Source organism: Salmo salar, chromosome 16 (genome assembly GCF_965601325.2).
Source record: "Salmo salar chromosome 16, fSalSal1, whole genome shotgun sequence".
Taxonomy (NCBI): domain Eukaryota; kingdom Metazoa; phylum Chordata; class Actinopteri; order Salmoniformes; family Salmonidae; genus Salmo; species Salmo salar.
In genome coordinates, this window is record NC_138306.1 from 51,902,457 (window position 1) to 51,927,324 (window position 24,868).

The window sequence follows — 24,868 nt, forward strand, 5'->3', positions numbered from 1 at the left end:
TTAATTGTCCCTTGAATTTCTAAGCAAACAGCTGGAGGCAGGGTTTCTCCTATAGAGCTCCATTTTTAAGGAATGGTCTGGCTGAAGCTGTTTCTGTCCCATTGGGACGTGACTTTGGCATGAGTTTGATGTGACTAAGCCAATATCCCACTGTGTTATGTGAGTCTAAGGGATCATTAGGAATTTCTCATGTATCATAATCCACATGCCTTCGTGTTTTCCAGATAGTTTCTCGAGAACTATGCAGTTCTAATAAGGGTATCTATCCAGAATCTAAACCATTAGGCACACAACAACATTTCAACATCGAAATTACATTGTAGAATAATAGTGAAGACATCAAAACTATTAAATAACACATATGGAATCATGTAGTAACCAAAAAAGTGTTAAACTAATCCCAAAATATTTTAGATTTTAGATTCTTCATTCTTTGTCTTGATGACAGCTTTGCTCACTCTTGGAATTCTCTCAACCAGCTTCACCTGGAATGCTTTTTGATCAGTCTTGAAGGAGTTCCCACATATGCTGAGCACTTGTTGGCTGCTTTTCCTTCACTTCTATTCATCCCAAACCATCTCAATTGGGTTGAGGTCGGTGATTGTGGAGGCCAGGTCATCTGATGCAGCACCTTATTGGCCAAGTAGCCCTTACACATCATAGAGGTGTGTTGGAACATTGTCCTGTTGAAAAATAAAAAATGATACTCCCACTAAGCGCAAACCAGATGGCATGGGGTATAGCTCCAGAATGCTGTGGTAGATCACAGACAGTGTCACCTGTGGTCAGCACAGGGAGAAGCTGTCAGAGGCAGCGGTGTGTTTGGCAGATCTGAAAGAGAGTGTACAATGTTTTTTAATGTGAGTTTAGCCCACTTGACAATTTAACAGAATTCAATCTTCTTCCTGCTGACGATCTGTACAACATGAGACAGAAAGCAATACAGTGCAAAATACAAATAGATTAAAACATAATGTGGAATATAATAGAGACACAGATTTATGCCATGTTTCAAATAATAATGTTACTACTACTACTAGCTTTCTCTATCCCTTCTTTTCCCGAAAATATCTATCTGATATAACTAACTAGTTGTTCTTGTTCTATAGGCTGTCTTCCTCCTCTCTGGTCTGCAGATGCATGACAATTTGATCATGATGTTGTGGCTGTAACAATTGATGGAAATTGAAATCGAACTAATCAAGATATAATCTGAGAGATTTTACCTTTTTATATCTCTGACTATAACTAGCCGTTTGTAACTAGCCGTTTGTAACTAGCAGTTTGTAACTAGCAGTTTGTAACTAGCAGTTTGTAACTAGCAGTTTGCTCTCACCTCATCTGGGCACTGCAACAGCCAGATAGAAGCAGCTGCACATCTGATCTTCTTCCCCATCCTCTTCTGTCTAGATTCTACAGAGAGCTAGCCTGTTCTCCTCAAAACATTACTAGCAAGCTAGCTATAGCCAACTTGAGAAGAGATCTCAGCTTTCTACCTAGCAAAGCCAACCAACTACACAGCAAATATACACAAAGCAAACAATCAGCCATGCTATTTCAATGGAAAAAAAAGCTAGCTAGCTAGCGTTAGCTTTGTAGCTGCTATGTGGAAACACTATCATTTCTTTTCTTAATTTATCTCACCAATGCCTTGCTGTAGCTTTCAAATTCTGTAAATGTAATTTAGTCATTTTAACAAATTTGATCCATATTTAGTAACGGGCCAGAAGTCATACAGAAGTCAAACAGAAATGAAACCTGATATGAAGTGAGATGGAATGTAGGAGGTGCTAGAATGCATTGATCCTATTTGCAAACCGATTCTACATGTACATTGCCAAAAATGTCGTCAGTCAGACGCCCACTCCCAAATACACACCGCACCAAACGAACGGCGAACTGCGAATGAACGGCAGATCAACATTCTGTGTGTGCATTCCCTTAGGCCATGGTTTATTTGTCTATCTCTCCCTCTCTGATCATGTCTAGATTATTCATGCCTTTTAATGCCTTGTATTTGCCTTGTTTAATGGAATCATTCATTTTACAATGTTGTAAAAAATATTTGCCTATGATAGACAATTCTCAGATCTTTCTTGATAGTCTATTCCTGTAATTCAAAAATAGTCCTCTTGCACATTGCTTAGTCCTCTTTATGGAGTCAGATAATGTAAATGTTGATATGCTTAATATTGATATTCATAAACTACATTACATAGTCATATTACGGGTTGCAGGTATAAAGGGATAATTAACGAGGGTCTATGTGTTCTATGGAAAATAATGCACGACGTAGAGTTGCATTATTTCCCAGAGAACGCTTTTAGTCCTGAGTTGATTACCCCGCGTTATACCACGGCTATAATTTAACACATTTGTCTCTAGAAATGTGCTAATTTGCTGGTAAATGTGTTTAACATCCACTGAAGTAGCTAGCATGTTTACTAGATAGGTACCGTAGTTCCCTTGGTAACCAAACTAACAGATTTACTAGTTTAGCTAAACCAAGAGAGACCACAGCCTGCCGTTTGCAATGGGAACAAATGAGTCATAATGGGCAGAGCTAGCAAGTAGGTGGGCAGAGCCAAGCACGAGCTAGCGAGATCCTATTGGCGCGTTCTAGCATGCATCTGCATATTTCCGTTAGAGAACGCCTACTCTGTAAAGTGTGCATGTGCAATAACTCAATTCGCCTTTGCACTCCTTCTAAACAATGTGATTTTTAAAAACTTTTGCAAAGGGTAGAGTCTACAAAACATAGTCCACCCTGTTCATAACTGAGTTTAGTTTTGGGAATTTGCAAAATCCATCTCATTCCATCTTCTCCCACTGCCGGCCAGTGGGCTTCATCTCACGAGCAGCGTTGCCAGGCGAGAGTTAGCCGACAGCCAGGGAGAAGTGCGCCGGCGCAGCACATCTGGCCACCAGTGCATCTCCTCGGTCCAGTTTACCCTGTTCCTGCTCCTCGCACTAGCCCTGAGGTGCGTGTTACTAGGCTGGCACCTCCAAAACCAGCCCCACGCATCAGGCCTCTAGTGCGCCTGCCCAGTCCAGTACGTCCTGTTCCTGCTCCTCGCACTAGCCCTGAGGTGCGTGTCACTAGTCTGGCGCCTCCAAAGCCAGCCCCACACATCAGGCTTCCAGTGCGCCTGCCCAGTCCAGTACGTCCTGTTCCTGCTCCGCGCACTCACCCTCCAGTGCGCCTCCATAACCCGGTACAGCCAGTGCCTGCTGTGAGCACTCGGCCTCCAGCAACGCTCTCCAGTCTGCAGCCTTCAGCGACGCTCTCCAGTCTGCAGCCTCCAGCGACGCTCTCCAGTCTGGAGCCCCCTGCGACGCTCCTCAGCCCTCGGCCTCCAGCGACGCTCCTCAGCCCTCGGCCTCCAGCGACGCTCCCCAGCCCGGAGTCTCCAGCGACGCTCCTCAGCCGGGAGTCTCCAGCGACGCTCCTCAGCCCGGATTCTTCTGAACGGGAGCTACGCCCAGAGCCAGAGCCACCTCCGTAGTGGGAGGATTGGGAAGGGGGGTGTAGCACAGGGACCGTTGTTGACGGTGGCCACCCTCCCTTCCCTCCCTTTAAGTTTGGGTTTGTTTTTGTGTTTTTGTTTTGTTTTTGAGGTGCATTCGGGGTCTGCACCTTTGGGGGTGTACTGTCACGTCCTGACCAGTAAAAGGGGTTATTTGTCATTGTAGTTTGGTCAGGGCGTGGCAGGGGGTGTTTGTTTTGTGTTTTTGGTTTATGTTCTATATTTTCTATTTCTATGTTGGGTTTTTGGCAATGACCTCCAATTAGAGGCAGCTGGTTGTCGTTGGCTCTAATTGGAGGTCATATTTAGTTGGGTTTGTTTTCACTTGTGATTTGTGGGTGGTTGTTTCCAGTATAGTCTGTGCACCTTACTGGACTGTTTTCGTCGTCAGTTTATTTTGTTTAAGTGTTTTCTTTAATAAAGAAAGAAGATGAGCACTTTACCCGCTGCGTTTTGGTCCAATCCTTACGACGCCTATGACACTTTGACAAAGTGGGCACTGCATATCACGGGGCGGCATCGGCACTCACCTAAAAAGCCCATATGCCACTGGGTGAGAGAAATTGTGATTGTTTTTGGGTAGTATTATTTGAGGTGTTACGTGTCGTTGGATGAGCATTTTGGCCAGTTTAGCTCGGAAAATGCCTCCCTGGTCAATCTGCCGTACTAGGCAGCTGCCTAATCCTGCCTAATGGCCAGGTCACAGAGGTCACAGAGGTCACTGGGATTTTGGGGAGCCAGTTTATGATCCCCACCCCAGTCTCTCTGGCACCATCGGGGCAGGGGATGGGGTGGAGTGCGATAACAGAGGAGCAGCACCACTGAGAATTCACTACAATCCCACTTTCGGATTGGTTCACCAAAATGTTATCGAAAGGTTGCAAGATCGAATCCCCGAGCTGACAAGGTAAAAATCTGTCGGTCTGCCCCTGAACAAGGCAGTTAACTGTCACATCCTGACCATGGTAAGCTGTTATTTTCTATGGTAGAGTAGGTCAGGGCGTGACGGGGCTTTTTCTAGTTTAGTTTTTCTATGTTGTTATGTTGTAGTTTTGTATTTCTATGTTGGGTTGTTCCAGTTTTTGTATTTCTATGTTGGGCTTTGTTTGAGATGATCTCCAATTAGAGGCAGCTGGTCATCGTTGTCTCTAATTGGAGGTCATATTTAAGTTGGTGTTTGTTCCACCTGGGTTTGTGGGAGATTATCTTTGAGTAGTGTATGTTTCACCTCTGCGTCACGGTTTGTTGTTTTGTCATTCAGTTTATTAATGTATTGCATAGTTTCACAATGAAAATAAAATGTGGAACGACACACACGCTACACTTTGGTCCACTCATTCCTACGACAACCGTGACATTAACCCACTGTTCCTAGGCCGTCATTGAAAATAAGAATTTGTTCTTAACTGACTTGCCTAGTTAAATAAAGGTTAAAAAAATTAATTAAAAATCATGCACTAAAATAAAAATTAATCTAGAACCACTGGAACCACTTTGAGTAATCTAAAGTGGAATTGTAAATGACAAATTACACTGTAATGCACTAGAACATTTTGTACATTGTACATTCCTATTGTGGGAACAGGAAATCCTTTATGTGATAAAAGATGGGTGCTGTGCTCACTCTGTACAAGGGAGATTTAACCCTGGTGAGACCAACATGTTAGACCAATATAAATGTTGTGAATCTGTATGATTGTGTACATGTAAGGGCACCCTTGTAAAATAAGCCTTAGTCTCAATGGGATCTCCCTGTTTAAATAAAGGTTAAATAAAAAATAAAATATATTGTAACATCATACAGTCCATCTACAGACATTATGGTTGTACAAGTGTCTAGTTTTCTTGCTGTAAAGCTTATTACTCTTATCTAAAGTATGCAGCAGGTCAATAATATGCATATAATGTGACAACGTTCAGCTGCATGTAGTCAGGGTCTGTTAGAAGCAGGCAGGCAGAAAACATTGATGAAGGCATCTGTTCATCTTTACAGGATAAGACGATAGAGCCTGACAGCAGGAGTATCTCCCTTTGAAGATATCAGGTGTAGCGCCTAAATCGCATAATGCCTGTTTAAGAGGACATTATCTGGATGTGATTTAGGAAAGCCAGACTGTAGGACCCTTTTCACATGTTACTACATGGAACACAAAATAGTTTTACCTGGACCCATAAATGGGTCAGCCGAAGAACCCCTTTTTGAACCCTTTTTTTCAAATAGTGGTAGCCTATATTGGGAAGTTGTTTGACCCAAAAGGATGGCCTCCTTTCAAAATGGCAGTTCAATGTGATCTTCAAAGGAAGACTACGGAAGTACAGTACAGTACAGTGGATACATAATGGCCTTTGAAATAGCTTTCAGCTGTAACACTTCAACTGGAAAGCCAATAGTTAATCTGCCCATTAATCATCTGGCAGTGTCTGGTACCTCAGGCCATCCCTGTCTCCTTCGAAGGCGTCGCCCTCCTCTTATCACGAGAGACTGTTTTAATTCACTCAGTCACTACTCATAGATGGTGTACAGATTCAATGTTGCCTTGGGTACATCCTCTTGTTCCTGGACTGGAGCAGCAGTGCTGTACACTGTTGCAGCTAAATGCTACTTAAGTTGAGCATTGATGTAACTGCCGGCGTTAAAATGTCTCATATTAGTGACATAAGGTTGTCTACATGGTTTGGTTGTATAGGCTCTGTGTTTCCTTCAGACTAATGGGCCTCCCTCATTGACCAGTGAAATAGGCTACTGCTGAGATTATTAATAACCATAATTGTCTGTTTGTTTACACCCTCATAAATATTTCACATTTAGGATATTGTAATGTACATAGTCATCATTGACCTGTGTATAAAGTTGATTGGACTTGTGGGGCCTCTAATGGAGCTTGTCTAATAGGAAATGATTTAGAAAACATACATGTTATGCCAAAAGCACTAATACTTAAAGGGGCAATCAGCAATTGAAACAATAAAATAAAAAAATCCCTGTCACTTTTCCTGTAAAAACGATGGAGAAATGCAACCACTCTCAAATTCAAAGACAGAACTATGAATGCATTGACTGAGCAGCCATATCAACATTATAGTTTTACCCATGTTTTAAGGCTATACAGTGTTTGTTTAGACTTTGTTTACAAACATTGGAATAAACAAGTTCATATTTTTGGTTCAGATGGGCTACAACACTTAAAGCAGTAATCAACAGTTTCCACCCCTGGTTCAATAACTAGCTGAGGGATAAGGTCTGGAGAAATGTAACCACTCTCAAATTCATAGGCAGAGCTTTGGATGCAAGGATTGGCCATCCATCATAACAACATTATAGATTTAACCATGTTTTAAGGCTATACAATGTTTGTTTACATTTACTTTTTTTTTTTTTACAAACGTTGGATTAAAACAAGCTTATATTTTGTGTTCTGATGGGGTACAACAGTTGAACTAAGCTCATGAAACATGTATAAGTTAAATTCTTCAAGAATCAATGGGTACATATTATAACTGTATAAGCAAAAAATCGATGTAGCAACTACCCCTAATCCCTTTTTTTCTGAAAGTCACATTTCAAAGCTGTAAACATATTATGATCATTATATTCACACTTTTTTTTATCTACAAGAAGTTTCAATGATTCAATCAACGATGTTGCATTCTCTCGTTGCCTATTATAGAATTTTGCTGATTAGCAACATTTGCATTTGGAATGCTCCCCACTGTCAATCAATTTTCTTCCAGGGACGAAAAAAATAAACGTTTTAACTGCTGCAGATGGGGAGTTCAGACGATTTTTGCATTGGGTTATATCAATTATGTATATTTTCATATACCGATGTCACTCGTGAGGTCCATTGCCGTAAGCCTACAGCTGTTACAACGTCATAAAGATAGTCTCGTGTGGACACGGTGGACTAGAGTCTACTAAACGGACCACAACCGAGGCGCGCGCACAGTAGCAGGCTGAAGACGCTTCGCCCTGATGTTTGAGTGACAGAGTGACTGCCGTAAAAAGGTAGGCTACATGTTACTAATTATCTTCTCTAAAATAGATAGGTTCATTCTAGGCTTTTATATTTCTATAATGTCCAGATAGTCACTATTTACAAGGTTGATATGCCTCTAACATATTCAAGGAGGATAAGGAAGAGTGGGGTAAGCTGAGCCTTTTTTTCACATTCAGTATTACTCCTTCAAGGGAAAAATAGAATTCATTCAAACAAAGATATCTGCATACATTTCAGGATGTTGTGTATCCCTGGAAATAATCAGAATTCATGTAAACATTACAGTTCTGAAAACATAGCTTGTTTTTGTATGGGGTAAATTGAGCCGCAGTACAGGGTAAATTAAGCCACCTACAAATGCCTGTACTAATGATATTTAATCACTACCTTTTTAAAACCATGTCTATCTTTATTTCCCAAACACAATTAAACACATTCACAATCACTTTGTTTTGTATTTTAATCATTTTAAGCATATTTTTACATCTTTACAACACTTATTTAAACACTTTTAACATACTCCATGCCCTGTTGTTACCTCATATCCCACCAATAATCCCTTGTATCAATTTGCTCAACTTGCCATTGGCTCAACCATTGGCTCAACTTACTCCAAAGCAAACATTTTGACTATATTAGCCCACACAGCTACAGGAATGCACTTTCATGCTAGGTTTATGACCTCATATTGGAGCTGATAGAGACCCCAACTGATGTATAAAACAATCTTTAAATGATCTACTTTGGTTTAGATAGAGGTTTCATGATGCTTCTAAAACAAAATAATTTGACTTGGTGAAAATCATTTTTTATTATTTTAATTTTACTTACCACTTATTCCATGTGGTTTCTTCCTACAGACTCCATGAAATTATGACCTCTTCCTAAATATTTGTCCCAAAATATATTTTTTGTATGGTTTCCTAGAAACAAGGAAGGCTCAACTTACCCCTTTGGCTCAATTTACCCCATGCTTCCCTACCAGGAGTTGCTCCCCTACAGCTTATTTGAGTGTAGAAAATAGTTTGTGTTTTGCATGCCTACATTACACTGTATTGTAAGCAGTTTCTTACACCATTTATCATGTCTTTTTTTATTTGACTGTACTATAGATTTGTTTTATTTGCTTATTGCTGTTTTTATGGCCTCATGATGGAATTGTTTTTTTAAATTAATGTCTCACTTTGTGAGACATATCAAGCAATCCCAAGCTTAGCATAAAACAATAAGGGTAGAACAGGCTACGTGCAAACGATACATTTAGGCCCTATAGGCTATTTAAAACTGGTTAGGCTACAGTAAATTCATTGACCACAGCCAGACTTCAAAAACTATACATTAGTAATCTGGTCTCACTGAAACATTTTGAAAGTTCTAAATCACCTAAATAAAACGAAAATCTAAATTCACATATTGTGTGAACACAGCACACTTGTTGCTCTTGAAAAGGATTCAGTTATCTGGCTGCCCATTCTGTAAAACTGTTGAGTTTTATGATATTGTAGAGTTGTATGATGTTACAGTGTTTTGAGGTTGGACTTTAGCACGTATAGCTCGTTAGCACGTAGGGCACATCAATTGGTGTTGGTGAACGTAACAATGATATTGTAGCATTGTATGATATTGTAGAGTTGTAAGATATTATAGGTAGTGTTAGTTAGCGTTGTACCAGCTATACCTGAGCCAACAGTTGCGAGGTCAAGCAATATGGAAATGAACTAGCCTTTATGCTCAGTTGGGGATGGTTATATACAAAACGTTATACTTACAAAGTACAAGCTGTTGAATATTGTTCAGTCAAAATCAATAGCCCGGCTATTTCTAAGACTGTAGGCTACAGTAATTTGTTAATTACTGTTAATTGACAGTGTTTTAATAATAAAAGGGAACCCATTTCAACCCAAGACCTTGTTCTTTCTAATAATTGTTGACAAAAGTCTCAAAAAATGTGTGAAAAGTGCCACACAGCCTCGGTCTCCCCTAATCTAATGAGTTGTGCTGTTTCCCACAGTGTTTTCGGCCTGCCATTCATCTAATTCAGCACTGCATGCGCTTTCTATCATGGGCACCAAAAATATGCGTTGGGAACGCCCCGCGTTCTGTGGTGATTTGCTAGTGTCAAAGGAGATCGACTTGATGGGACAATCAGAATCTCTGGAAGAATTTCAACCAACTGTCTCCACCACACTCGGGACATGATCACGAAATTCTCTGAATGAATTGACATATAAGCTACGGTACTTAAGGTGAACTTACTTCTGGCCTTTGCCTTCAGTTCCCAGCATTGGTTCCATGTTTAGGTATCGTGTTCAGCAACATGAACATATCCATTTGATATCATGATAATATGTCATTTTTTTTAGAAGCTTTGATCCAAAATGACTTACAGTACAGTAAATGCATAAATGTTTTTGTAGACGGGATCCCTGTGGGAATTGCTATCACCATGGTCCTACCAATAGAGCCACCCTGGAGCACGTAGGCTATTTCAACTGTAATATGGATAGTTTGAGATTGCAGGTGTATTTAAGCAAAAAGTCTAAGGATCAACACCAGCTTGTTTTTTATTTGTAGATTTTTATTTTCTCTTGATTTCAGTGCATTTATCCAGTGGTAATCCACTCTCATTAGTTGGAAAACAAAATTGAATGAGTATAGAAATTAGGATATTGGCTGATTGCTTCAGTGTAATTACTCGTGATTCTGCAGTCAAAACACGCAGGGAGACGGGGAAATCTGGAGCCTGATTGCAACAACATAATGCCATTCCTCCAAGGAACACAGGTGAAATTTGACCAGATAACTATTCCCAGTCTGGTCCCAGAAAGACTGACTGTCTAGCCATAGCTGGGGATAGAAAGGTCTCAAACAGTAAACACAAAATCAGTAACTACAGTGCATTCGTATTCAGACCCCTTTTTCCACATTTTGTTACGTTACAGCCTTATTCAAACATTGATTAAATATATTTTTTCCTCATCAGTCTACACACACTACCCCATAATGACAAAGCAAAAACAGGTTTTTAGTATTCAGACCCTTTACTCAGTACTTTGTTGAAGCACCTTTGGCAGCGATTACACCCTCAAGTCTTCTTGGGTATGACGCTACAAACTTGGCATACGTGTATTTGGGGAGTTTCTCTCATTCTTCTCTGCAGATCCTCTCAAGCTCTGTCAGGTTGGATGGGGAGCGTTGCTGCCCAGCTATTTTCAGATCTCTCCAGAGATGTTCAATCGGGTTCAAGTCCGGGCTCTGGCTGGGCCACTCAAAGACATTCAGAGACTTGTCCCGAAGCCACTCCCGCATTGTATTGGCTGTGTGCTTCGGGCCGTTGTCCTGTTGGAAGTTGAACCTTCGCCCAGTCTGTGGTCCTGAGCTCTCTGGAGCAGGTATTCATTAAGGATCTCTCTGTATTTTCATTTTTATAAATTAGCAAACATTTCTAAAAACCTGTTTTCGCCTTGTCATTATGGGTTTTGTGTGTAGATTGATGAGGAAAATATTTTTTTAATCAATTTTAGAATAAGGCTGTAACGTAACAAAATTAGGAAAAAGTGAAGGGGTCTGAATACTTTCCAAATCTTAGCAACTACATCCTTAGCAACTACATATTTAGCAACTACATATTTAGCAACTACATCTTAGCAACTACATCTTAGCAACTACATCTTAGCAACTACATCTTAGCAACTACATCTTTAGCAACTACATCTTTAGCAACTACATCTTAGTAACTACATCTTTAGCAACTTCATCTTAGCAACCCCAACTATCTACTAAGCTTGGTGAACTTCTTTGATTATTTTATTTTATTGAAATGAGAGCATATGATTTTCTGGACTCAGTGATTTGGGTTCATACCTTCAATGCAGTTAGCACAAGTTCCTCAGTGAAAGCATAGTAGGATGGCATTTGGAGAATCTGTTTCCTGTTTATCCTCTCTTGTCATGTCCCCATGATAGTCTCTAATTTTACCGGTGGGCTATGTGATCTCCATTTAGTTTGATGGCAGAAGTGAATGACTAGTAAGCTGACCTCTGACCTCTGTTAAGGACAACATTATATTAACGTTGGCGTAATGTTGATGTAACTGCATTTCCTGCCAAGAGATGGGCTACTACAGTTGTGTTTTTTTACTGTCTCCCACAATTTGGAATTCATGGGGTCAAAGTCTCTATGGGGTCAAAGTCTCTGGTGGAACCGGCCTTATCGCTGTGTTCAATAGAATTGTAAACGTAGCAATCCGACTGGTTCCAAAAGGCTATGTAGACAATGACAGTATGGCAGACAAAAGTTTTCAGTTGGTTCTGTGAACATTTTTGAAAGCTGTATGTAGTTTTCGAGGTCAGTCGAGTGTAAGCATTCCAGTTCTGTCAACGAATAAACATTCCTGCCACAACATATCATATCATATATAGTCTCTGCTGAATGGAAGTTTATTATTCTGTCCTGTGAGCTAAATCTGTTACTGAGCTAAATCTGTTATTCTGTTACTAATGCAGAGTTCTGTCCCATTTGTCAGGATGAAGAATAAAGACAACGGAAATCTGAAATGGACTAGTTCCTCCTCTTCTGAAGTGTTGGGAATAGCCGAACTTCCTGCAACCGCCACCATGAACCTCTCCAACGAGACGACTCCACCGTGCTTCTCCATCAACAATCCCCCCTTCAACTTCACCCACTCCATTGCTTCCGTCTACTTCTCCACTGTGTTCAGCCCTCTGGGCCTCACCTTCAACCTCATCGCTTTTGTGGTCCTCCTCAAGTCCTTCCAGCGCATGCACAGCCGCTCGCGCTCCTCCTTTCTCGTCTTCCTCGGCGGCCTGGTGGTCACCGACTTCATGGGCCTCCTGGTCACCGGCATTATCGTGATCTCCTTCCACTTCACCCAGTTCAACTGGCGCCGCCTGGACCCGCACTGCCACTTCTGCAACTACATGGGCATGTCCATGGTCTTCTACGGCCTGTGCCCGCTGCTGCTGGGCGCCACCATGGCTGTGGAGCGCTTCGTGGGCATCAACCGGCCGTTCGCCCGCTCGACCAGCATGCCCAAGTCGCGGGCCGTGTGCATAGTGCTGATGGTGTGGGCGGTGGCGGGGTGCATCTCACTACTGCCCCTGGTGGGTGTGGGGAGCTACCATATGCAGATACCAGGCTCCTGGTGCTTCTTCAACATTAGCTCTAAGGCTAGCGACATGGTCTTCTGTCTGCTCTTCTCTCTGGTGGGGCTGCTGTCCATAGCCGTGTCTTTCCTGCTCAACACTGTGAGCGTGGTGACCCTGGTCAAGGTGTGCTGTGGCCAGGACAGCACGCAGCGTCGCCGCGACTACGAGGTGGAGATGATGGTGCAGCTCATCTGGATCATGATGATCGCTACCGTCTGCTGGTGCCCCCTGCTGGTGAGTAGTGGCAGCCTATCAAAACGTGCACGCATACATACATACACACACATATACACACTATACCAAGCACGTACGGTACATGTCAGGAGGACACAATATCCACTCAAACACATCATTATAGTCATCATTCAGTATTGATGTGTAAGAAATTATCACATTTGTTCTTTGTAACATATTTAAGCAACAAGGCCCAAGGGGGTGTGGTATATGGCCAATTTACCACGGCTAAGGGCTGTTCTTATGCACGACGCAATGTGAAGTGCCTGCACACATTCCTTAGCCGTGGTATATTGGCCATATATCACCAACCCCCGAGGTGCCTTATTGCTATTGTAGACTGGTTACCAAAGTAATTAGAGCAGTAAAAATACATGTTTTTTCATACCCGTGGTATATGGTCTGATATACCACGGCTGTCAGCCAATAATGTTTGTACCCTGTTTTGTGCTGCTACCATGTTGTGTTGCTGCCATGTTGTGTTGCTACCATGCTGTGTTGTTGTCTTAGTTCTCTCTTTATGTAGTGTTGTGTTGTCTCTCTTATCGTGATGTGTATTTTGTCCTATATTTTTATTTAATTTATTTTTATTTTTAATTCCAGCCTTTTGCCTTTAAGGAAAGCCATCATTGTAAATAAGAATTTGATCTTAACTGACTTAACTAACATATATAATGCAATAGACCATCACTGCTGCATACTGTATACGTACTGCATTTGTATGGCAAATTAAGTCAAGAGATAATGATCAACTCCCACTTGATACAGGCACCAATACATGTGTATCAATATGTGCACACAAAAAGCTCTGATAATTGAGGTTGCTCTCTCGACCCTCCGCTAACTGAACTCTCTTTGGCTAACTTTCCGGTACCACTGCTGACTTGCCTCTAAAGCTAAGCAAGGTTGGTCCCTGGATTGAAGAACAGCTGCTGCTGGAAATGCTGTTGGAGGTCCAGAAGGGGGCCCTCTGGTCTATGGAGATCCCAATGCCCCAGGGCAGCGAAGGGGACATTGTCCTGCGTAAGGTGCCGTCTTTCGGAATGGGATGTTAAACGGTTGTCCTGACTCTCCGTGGTCACTAAAGATCCCATGGCGCTTATCGTAAGAGTAGGGGGTGTTAAACCCAGTGTCTTGGCTACATTACCAACCTGACCATCATGGCCACCTAATCATCCCCAGCTTCCAATTGGTGGTTTTATCCCCTCTTCTCCCCCTGTAACTCTTACCTAGGTTGTTGCAATAATATGTTCTCAGTCAACTTACCTGGTAAAATAAGGCTGAATAACTGGCTGAACAGCATAAACTGTGGGGCGTCTTTGTAAGCAATGTGCATTGCTTACAGCTAAGGTCAAGTTCAGGAAGAGGAACTGGCCCCTGTATTAGGGAGTGGGGCTGTATGCTGGCTGGAGATAAGGCCTGTAAGAGAGGGCCATCTCCGGCTGCAGACATACGGGGATATCCGGGCCAGAGTCTCTTTCCTAGATCTGCCTCTGTCCCTCTGTCTCTTTGTGTTCAATCGATTCAATTCAAAACTGATACAAAGTTTTCAATCGCACAGTGAATGAGTTCAGTTGATAAAAGTACTAACAAATACATAAATGTTATATTACATAAACAAACTGTCTCAGACATGTAATGTACAGGGCATTCAGAAAGTATTCAGAGCCTTTCCTTTGTTACGTTACGTCTTATTCTAAAATTGATTAAATCATTTTTTCCCCTCATCAATCTACACACAATACCCAATAATGACAAAGTGAAAACAGGTTTTAAGAAATGTTTGCAAATGTATTAAAAATAAAAAACAGAAATACCTTATTAGGCTACCTGGGACGGCAGGTAGCCTAGTGGTTAGAGCGTTGGGCCAGTAACCAAAAAGTTGCAAGATTGAATCCCAGAGCTGACAAGGTAAAAACCTGTCGTTCTGCCCCTGAACAAGGCAGTTAACCCACTGTTCCTAGGCTGTCATTGAAAATAACAATTTGTTCTTAACTGACTTGCCTAGTTAAATAAAGGTAAAAAATAAAATGTAAAAAGTATACAGTTCTCTGCAGCATTCCACCAATAAGGCCTTTATGGTAGAGTGACCAGACAGAAGCCACTCCTCAGGAAAAGGCACATGACAGCCCACTTGGGGTTTGCCAAAGGCACCTAAAGACTCTCAGACCATGAGAAACAAGATTCTCTGGTCTGATGAAACCAAGATTGAACTCTTTGCCCTGAATGCCAAGCGTCACGTCTGGAGGAAACCTGGCACCATCCCTATGTTGTGGCATGCTTTGGAATGTTTTTCCGCGTCAGGGACTGGGAGACTAGTCAGGATCGTTAATCTTTCCCTCGATCCTGACTAGTCTCCCAGTCCCAGCTACTGAAAAACATCATGATGCTGATCCTTGATGAAAACCTGCTTCAGAGCACTCAGGATCTCATACTGGGGCGAAGGTTCACCTTCCAACAGGACAATGACCCTAAGCACACAGCCAAGACAATGCAGGAGTGGCTTCAGGACAAGTCTCTGAATGTCCTTGAGTGGCCCAGCCAGAGCCCTGACTTGAACCCGATTGAATATCTCTGGAGAGACCTAAAAATAGCTGGGGAGCGACGCTCCCCATCCAACCTGACAGAGCTTGAGAGGATCTGTAGAGGGAAGAACTCCCCAAATACAGGTGTGCCAAGCTTGTAGTGTCATACCCAAGGAGATTCGAGGCTGCAATCGCTGCCAATAGTGCTTCAACAAAGTACTGAGTAAAGGGTCTGAATACTTATGTTAATGTCATATTTTTTATACATTTGAAAAAAAAAATGTAAACCTGTTTTTGCTTTGTCATTATGGGGTATTGTGTGTAGATTGATGGAGGGGGGGGGCTGGCTGTAACGTAACAAAATGTGGAAAAAGTCAAGGGATCTGAATACTTTCCGAATGCGCTGTATACACATCTCGTTATTTCTCACTCTCAAAGAAATGGGGCTTAGTCTGGTCTAAGCTACCAGTCTCTAAATGCCTCATTTCTCCTAAGCAATGCAGACTAAATTAGCTGACCTCAAAGTGCTGTAATACTTCTGGACCGTAGCCATTCAAGGCTCTTTGTAATCAACATTATGGCTTAGGTAGATGGGAGGCCAAAAACCACATCAACTCCCATCACAGCCTCACAATGTGGGTGTATGAAGTGCTACTATTCCACTGCTCTTTGTGTGTTCTGTAACACTTTATTTTGAATACAGTTGAGCATCTATCTACACAGTACCTACCATCAAAATAAAGTGTTGACTGTCAGTGTTTGTGTTTGTCAGTGTTTCCGTCAGTGTTTCCGCTAGATTATTTTTTAAGCGCCACCAAATCAATATCGAAGGCCTTTTTTAACCAACATTTTCATTTAAAAATTGAAGCCTAATTATTTTAGGAAGGAAGGGAAAGTGTTAGGTAGTGAGGTGGAAATAATGGTAGGGTAACACTTTATTTTACAAGGCAAGTCAGTTAAGAACAAATTCTTATTTACAACGACAGCCTATGAACAGTGGGTTAACTGCCTTGTTCAGGGGCAGAACAACAGATTTTTACCTTGTCAGTGCAGGGATTCGATCTTGCAACCTTTTGGTTACTAGTCCTCTAACCACTAACCACTCTAACCACTAGGCTACCTGCCGCCCCACTATCGTATGTTCTTCAGCACTTCTGGAGCCCTTTATCCAGTCTAACCTCCTGACTGTCCTGTACAGATATATAGTCTGAAAGGTGCTGTGTACGGCAAACCCGTAGAGCCTGTCTTCATGTTACACAGCCTGCGGATGGCCACCTTCAATCAGCTATGTGACCCCTGGGTATACATCCTATGTCAGGAGTCCAGACTAAGGCGAGTAAAAACAGCTAATGTTTATAGTGCCCCCTATCTTTACTCACTGCACATTGCTTTGGGCTGTGGCTCCTCCGGACCTCATCCATAGCCAGACCATCCAGATTAATGTATCATTCGTGCCACAACTATGGACTCATCTGCTTTGGACAGCCATCTTAGCCACTTCACTTCTCCTTAACAGCTTTTGAACTACATTATTCATAACCCCCAACTGGAGCATGCTCAGTCCAAAGGACATTCGAGGGATATTCGTTTCTGTTCTATTCCATATCAAGCCATTCACTTGCAATCTCGCTTTTTCCAGTGCACCCCCCCCCCCCCCCCCCCCCCCCCCCCAATGGACCAACGATGGCGGTATCTAAAAAAAACGTATAAAAATGATGATCAATCGAAATCATAAGCAACGCTTTGGCCATGTGGTCGTTGTGTATCTGCGTACTCTATGCGTGTGTGTTCCGTTGTTAATGATGCATGCGTGTGTGTTCCGTTGTTAATGATTCATGTGTGTGTGTTTGACCACAGCAACTCACTGTCTGCCAGCTGCAATCCAGAGACACTAAAAGGGACTGTTAGCATTTTTTAGATGCATCTGGAAAAGGCTAATTATTTGCTAAACACAAGCGCATATGTCATTTCTGAGGAGTAATGCTTATTTGTGTGTGTGAGTGTGTGTATGAATGTGTGAGAGAAGGCCCAAACTGCTGCACTCGTGTTCAAACTACTGATGACAAATCGTTCTCCCTCTCACTTCCCCTCTCTCTCTCTAACTGTTATTCTCTCCATTTCCCTCCCTATTCTTCTCATTTTCTTTCTGTCTCTCCATTTCCCTCCCTATTCTTCTCATTTTCTTTCTGTCTCTCCATTTCCCTCCCTATTCTTCTAATTTTCTTTGTCTCTCCATCTCCCTCCCTCCCCCTACATTTCACAGGTGTTTATTGCGCAGACTGTGTTGTCAGAGAGCCCAGTTCAGGTCAGCTACCTGCTGCTCTTCATCCGTTTCGCCACCTGGAACCAGATCCTGGACCCCTGGGTGTACATCCTGTTTCGCCGCGCCGTCCTTAAGCGCCTCTACCCCAGCTGGGACTGGTCCCGGGGCTCCATAAGGACCCTGTACCCGGCCTCCTTCGTCGGCACCATCCGCCGGTTCACCCGGTCTTCCCTGGGCGGTGACGTCCTGGGGGGTGGCGAAAGGCACGAGTCAGTCGAAACCCAGTCATTTAACGTGAAAGCTCCACCTTCATCGCCTTGACTGTTTCCTGTTGTTGTGCATTGGTACTCATCCTCGTCAGTGACATTTTTATTTATATGGTTTTTAGGTGCTGTCTAAACAGTTCTAAAAAGAGACTGAACGTGGATACGGCTGTGGCATTTCACTGGGCACAAACAGGTTGAATCAACGTATTGTGACGTGGAATCTATGTGGAAAATACATTGGAATTGAAAAAAACGTAAAATGTTTTTTTCAACCACAAGGTTATGTCGTCATTGTAACCAATTTTCAACATAGACAAACCTTGTATGAAATATGTTAAATTTGTATCTTTGAAACAATGGCAGAACTTCAACGTTATATCCACTATCAGAAGAAGAAAAAAAACAACAGGCTGAGCAGCACCTCCTACTGGAGAGTTGATCTATCTACAACTATAAATTTGGTTTCCCATCCAGGGTTTCAACCAAGCTCAGCCCTACTTAGTTGTTATGTACTATGTCACTGACTACTACCAATGTGCTATTGTGAGAATGATTATTGAGAGATCTCTTAATAACTAAATATACTGCTCAAAAAAATAAAGGGAACACTTAAACAACACAGCCTAGGTCTGAATGAAAGAAATAATCTTATTAAATACTTTTTTCTTTACATAGTTGAATGTGCTGACAACGAAATCACACAAAAATAATCAATGGAAATCCAATTTATCAACCCATGGAGGTCTGGATTTGGAGTCACACTCAAAATTAAAGTGGAAAACCACACTACAGGCTGATCCAACTTTGATGTAATGTCCTTAAAACAAGTCAAAATGAGGCTCAGTAGTGTGTGTGGCCTCCACGTGCCTGTATGACCTCCCTACAACGCCTGGGCATGCTCCTGATGAGGTGGCGCCTGGGCATGCTCCTGGACAGTCTGTGGTGCAACGTGGCGTTGGTGGATGGAGCGAGACATGATGTCCCAGATGTGCTTAATTGGATTCAGGTCGGGGGAACGGGCGGGCCAGTCCATAGCATCAATGCCTTCCTCTTGCAGGAACTGCTGACACCCTCCAGCCACATGAGGTCTAGCATTGTCTTGCATTAGGAGGAACCCAGGGCCAACCGCACCAGCATATGGTCTCACAAGGGGTCTGAGGATCTCATCTCGGTACCTAATGGCAGTCAGGCTACCTCTGGCGAGCACATGGAGGGCTGTGCGGCCCCCCAAAGAAATGCCACCCCACACCATGACTGACCCACCGCCAAACCGGTCATGCTGGAGGATGTTGCAGGCAGCAGAACGTTCTCCACGGCGTCTCCAGACTCTGTCACGTCTGTCACGTGCTCAGTGTGAACCTGCTTTCATCTGTGAAGAGCACAGGGCGCCAGTGGCGAATTTGCCAATCTTGGTGTTCTCTGGCAAATGCCAAATGTCCTGCACGGTGTTGGGCTGTAAGCACAACCCCCACCTGTGGACGTCGGGCCCTCATACCACCCTCATGGAGTCTGTTTCTGACCGTTTGAGCAGACACATGCACATTTGTGGCCTGCTGGAGGTCATTTTGCAGGGCTCTGGCAGTGCTTCTCCTGCTCCTCCTTGCACAAAGGCGGAGGTAGCGGTCCTGCTGCTGGGTTGTTGCCCTCCTACGGCCTCCTCCACGTCTCCTGATGTACTGGCCTGTCTCCTGGTAGCGCCTCCATGCTCTGGACACTACGCTGACAGACACAGCAAACCTTCTTGCCACAGCTCGCATTGATGTGCCATCCTGGATGAGCTGCACTACCTGAGCCACTTGTGTGGGTTGTAGACTCCGTCTCATGCTACCGCTAGAGTGAAAGCACCGCCAGCATTCAAAAGTGACCAAAACATCAGCCAGGAAGCATAGGAACTGAGAAGTGGGCTGTGGTCCCCACCTGCAGAACCACTCCTTTATTGGGGGTGTCTTGCTAATTGCCTATAATTTCCACCTGTTGTCTATTCCATTTGCACAACAGCATGTGAAATTTATTGTCAATCAGTGTTGCTTCCTAAGTGGACAGTTTGATTTCACAGAAGTGTGAAAGACTTGGAGTTACATTGTGTTGTTTAAGTGTTCCCTTTATTTTTTTGAGCAGTGTATATCCCCTGTTGCTATCAAAGTAATTCCAAAGGGAAGGTTTAACAGCGCAAATTAAATGTATCCATACTTTATAAGTCATGCATCATCAATTATACTATTTAGGCCTATATAGCATTTGCAAAGTCATCAACAGCTATTATTTCAATTCAACCATGGTAAAAAAAAATATAGAAACTGGGTGGTTCGAGCCCTGAATGCTGATTGATTGACAGCCGTGGTATATCAGACCATATACCACGGTTATGACAAAATATTTATTTTTACTGCTTTAATTACATTGGCAACCAGTTTATAGTAGCAATAAGGCACCTCAGGGGTTTGTGATATATGGCCAATATACCATGGCCAATATACCACGGCTTAGAGCTGTATCCGGGCACACGTTGCGTTCTGTGTAAGAATAGCCCTCGGGCTGTATTGCTTAAATAGACAATACATATAGGCCTAGGGTTTCAAGCTTTGGTTCATTTCAAATTGACTCTTCAAGGTAATTATTAATATGTTGGATTCATGTCTCCATCTCAACCAAAAATTGAAGTTAAAGAATATGGACTAAATTTAAATCAAAGTTTATTTAATGTGCGTTTAAAGTTTGATTTGATTTAATTTAGTCCTATTCTTTAAGTTAGATTGTTGGTTGCGATGAAGACGTTAATATGTTGTCTCCATGTCTATTTATTTAAAGTGCATTTAAAGTTTATTAGATTACATTTAGTCATATTCTTTAAGTTAGATTTTTGTTTGAGATGGAGACGTGAATCCAACATATCAATAATTCATTTTGTAGACAAACTGAGTATTGAATTGGGTTTGACTGTCAATGCAAGTAAATATCAACATTTGAAAGAGATCTTCTGCTTGTAGAGTTCCATCTGTGCCACTGGCTTAATCTGGCTTTAATTCCAGTTTGTCTACAAATAAATTATTGATATGATGGATTCACGTGTCCATCTCAACCAAAAATCTAACTTAAAGAATAGGACTAAATTAAATCAAACTTTAAATGCACTTTAAATAACGTTTGATTTGATTTAGTCCCCATTCTATACAATTGATTCTTGGTTGAGATGGAGATATGAATTGAACATATCAATTATTAATTTGTAGACAAACTGGAATTAAAGCCAGACTAAGTCAATGGAACAAAAGATAAAACTACTTCAAATGTTAATATTTGGTTGCGTTGACAACCAAACACAATTAAATTACAATTTTGCAATACAGTAAATAGCCTATTAACTTGTCGACAACTTAACCAAAAATGTAAATTAAAGACAAGGATTAAGCCAGAGGCTCAGATGAAACTTACCAAGCATTAGATATCCTTTAAATGTTGATATTTGGTTGTGTTGTAAACCAAACACAATTCAATAATACTTTTGTATCACGGTAAACAGCCTGAAGTTAAGGCTATCTTACAAACTAACATAACAGTATTTATTCAACCTTAAAATGAGTAACACATCCATGGCCACATTTTAAGGTTACCCTACTATAACTATAAATGTCTTCTGATGCAATGATAGAAAGCGTGCATGTTCAAGGTTGCATTCAAAGGTGGCAGGTCTGAGGAAATCGGGTGGATGCGTCATCTAGCTCGGACATCAGCTCTACCACCAGTATCACAGCATCGTCATTAGCTGCACCAGCTAAACTATATAGTTTTACATTTGATAGAAATTTAAATACAGAAATATCTCATTTACATAAGTATTCACACCTCTGAGTCAATTAAGTGATATGCCCGAGAAGCCAGTGTTTGGAGGATATCTTGGCACAGGTGTTGTTAGGCCCAAGAAGACAAACACCGGCTTCAAGGGCATTATCACTTTTATACAACAGGTTACCAACATATTCAAATAATGATTGACATATGTTCATTAAAAACGTTATTTTGATTAATTTATTCATACTATTTCTTCCTTCCACAAGATATAGTCCTGATACAAATCTTGGGTTGCTAGAGACGCGCGACCCAGTCGTTCAGTCTTTTTGTTCTGTATCTATGGACGCGACCCAGTCATTCAGTCTTTTTGTTCTGTATCTATGGACGCGACCCAGTCATTCAGGCTTTTCGTTCTGTATCTATGGACGCGACCCAGTCATTCAGTCTTTTTTTTCTGTATCTATGGACATGACCCAGTCTATGGACATGACCCAGTCATTTGTTCTAAAATGTTCCATTGGCATACTGGCTGGCAACGTTCTTATCCCTTGCTCGCTAGCTAGCCAACTATGGCTAACTTACAGTTATGTCAAAAAGTTCAGCCAGAATAACAGCAAAGTAGCTGCATTTGCATTTGTTTAAGCTGTTTTCTAGTGACATTTATTTGGATACAGTACATAACAATAAGCTGGTGAGGCGAGATTTCGCCTGGCATAGAAAATGTGCTCGCTCGTCAGAACACTGTTGTTCAGAGGAGCTAGCCAACAACACAGCTACAGTAACACAATCACTTCAAACTGAAGCTGGAAAGACTGCAAATGAGCTGTGTTTTATTTTACATTTTTTAAATAGATTTTTTTTTGTATCCATAAAAGTTATGCCATCTGAATTATGATTTAGACTGGCTGAGAAACGCTGCCTGCCTTTCTGTCTCGTCCCGACTCATGACATGTTCATTACTATGGGACAGCTGGAGATCGAATTTGAATATTGAAACAATGTTGCAAATGTCGGAGAGAGACAGTAAGGTTTGTACAAATCTCCGCTGTTGAAAACTAAATGTTAGTCTAAAAGAAATATTAGATAATATCTAGATTATTTTTATAGTGGAGATCAAGTTCATAATTTGCTTGGCTGGGCTGATGAGACAGTAGAATGCGCAGTCAGATGGAACAAAGTAAATAGGCATTATTATGTCATAGATTTAGCTGGTGGCAATTTGTGGAATAGACACCGGCTGGAATGCGGTTTTAACCAATCAGCATTCAGGACTAGACCCACCCGTTGTATAATACTTTGTAGAAGCACCTTTGGCAGTAATTACAGCTGCACTTTAGTTTCTAGGCCAAACTGTTCGGCCGCTACAGACATTTCTGTGAGAAGACCGATTTTCTGACAAACACAGCTGTAGCTCGGCCACTTTCCAACACAGATGCGGAAGTCCGACAGAGGCATATGCGGTGGATTAAGACGCATCTGTAATCATAGAAAGCGTGCATGTTCGACATAGCATTCAAAGATCGCAGGTCTGTGGAGATCTTCCCAATTGCTATAATAATCTGCGCAGAATCTCAAACAGCATTGATCTTTTGCACCATGCTCTTTTAATGTAATCTCAACAACAATCCAGGTCATTTGGTTGTGCTATTAGATAAAGCACATTGATAACACATTGAAGTTGTTGTATAAATATAAAATATCTGACATTGTATTCCCATTTGAACTTTGATGTGCTTTTAAATGGTTCAAAGTGCTGTGATAATACATTTATATGACAACTAAACCAGAAATCAGACATTGTTTTTCCATTGGAATTTGGCTGTGCTTTTAGATGGTTGAAAGCATAGTGAAAACACATTGGGAATTCAACAAACTTCTGGCTGTCTTTTAGAGTGGGTTGAGTAAAGGCTGAAATCTCATTGATCAACGTCTCAACCAAATATTAACAAAAATGTCCAAGTTGAAATGGCACGGTGTGCCCAGTGGGATGGCATTGGAGCTGAGAGCTGGTTATTCCTGTGCCCTAAGCACATGGTGTTGCCAGTGGGGTGATATTGTGTGGTGGTATTCAGCATTGTTTAGTAGAGACCAAAGAAATGTAGAGGCTGACAGCAGCATCTGGCTTAGATTTAGACTGGGTGACGTATCGCTGTGCTCATCAGTCACACATAAAAATGGATAAATGAAGTCCCTTCCTACACCAGAGTTTGTATTGAAGAATGCACTTCCTTGTCAGATTCCATGCCAAAGACCACCAGGTCATGGTGTGTGTGTGAATGTACGTGACTATGTGAACGTATGGGTGTATCACTGTGGTTAAGTGTATGCATGCGTGTGTACTAACTTTCTCCTGTTGCTATGCAGCTGCTTCACCTGACATTAATCACCCACAGTATTCATCACCAAAGATAACCAAAAGGACAACTGTCATCGGCTCTGTTGAGGTATCTGGCCTCCGCTGGTTGGTTGGCTGACTGCCCTATCTCCATCTGCTTTATGAATCCTATGACCCTCTGTTCTGTCCTCATGTTCAACTATGGTTGACTTTTATACCAGTGACGCATGGATGGGCCAAAGAAGAGGTGTTACTATGTAGTTTTACGTATACACTTCCTATGAAAGATGAGGAGAGATGGTCCCTGATGATATAGACATGAATTCATCAATACGTTAGCCATACGCATGTACACCGGTATACTCTTCCTTTTTAAACAGTGTTACAAATTCAAGTAATCAAGTTTCAAAGTCAACCCAAAGCTAGGAAAAGTGTTAAAGACAGTGTTATTGTGAAATGATGGCGAGGAAGAATACATGTCATGTTGCATGTTAGATCACTATGTATGTGTATAATGTCTCTTCTTCTTCTTCTTTTGAAGGATAACCGATGAAACAATGTAATATCTGGCTGTGTGGGGTTTGATGTATGCCATGATGACACAGGTGTAGTGTCTGAGCATGTGCAATGCAGATGTAAAATGTATACAGTCGGTGGAAGTTGGAATGTATTTTCTCCCAGGGGAAATAAAACCTGAAAGGTTCAACTAAAAGTGAGCTCTGTTTTATGGTTTGTTTGTATTACCCTTTGATTCAAACACCGC

At 41.8% G+C, this 24,868-nt stretch overlaps 1 protein-coding gene across 3 annotated transcripts; it reads left to right on the forward strand.

Annotated features, from left to right (window-relative positions):
- The first annotated feature begins 7,276 nt into the window (after positions 1-7,276).
- On the forward strand, positions 7,277-24,821 carry LOC106574152 (thromboxane A2 receptor). Of its 3 annotated transcripts, none has more exons than XM_082962775.1 (3): positions 7,277-7,533; positions 12,051-12,927; positions 16,651-17,115. In XM_082962775.1, exons 2-3 carry the CDS (start codon positions 12,052-12,054, stop codon positions 16,873-16,875), a joined length of 1,101 nt encoding a protein of 366 aa, XP_082818901.1. In that variant the 5' UTR covers positions 7,277-7,533; position 12,051; the 3' UTR covers positions 16,876-17,115. The 3 variants fall into 3 exon arrangements, with proteins under 3 accessions (XP_082818901.1, XP_014005272.1, XP_014005270.1); XM_014149797.3 differs by lacking the exon at positions 16,651-17,115 and adding an exon at positions 13,824-16,207 and having other exon boundaries at positions 7,278-7,533; XM_014149795.3 differs by lacking the exon at positions 16,651-17,115 and adding an exon at positions 17,716-24,821 and having other exon boundaries at positions 7,281-7,533.
- The last annotated feature ends 47 nt before the right edge of the window (positions 24,822-24,868 follow it).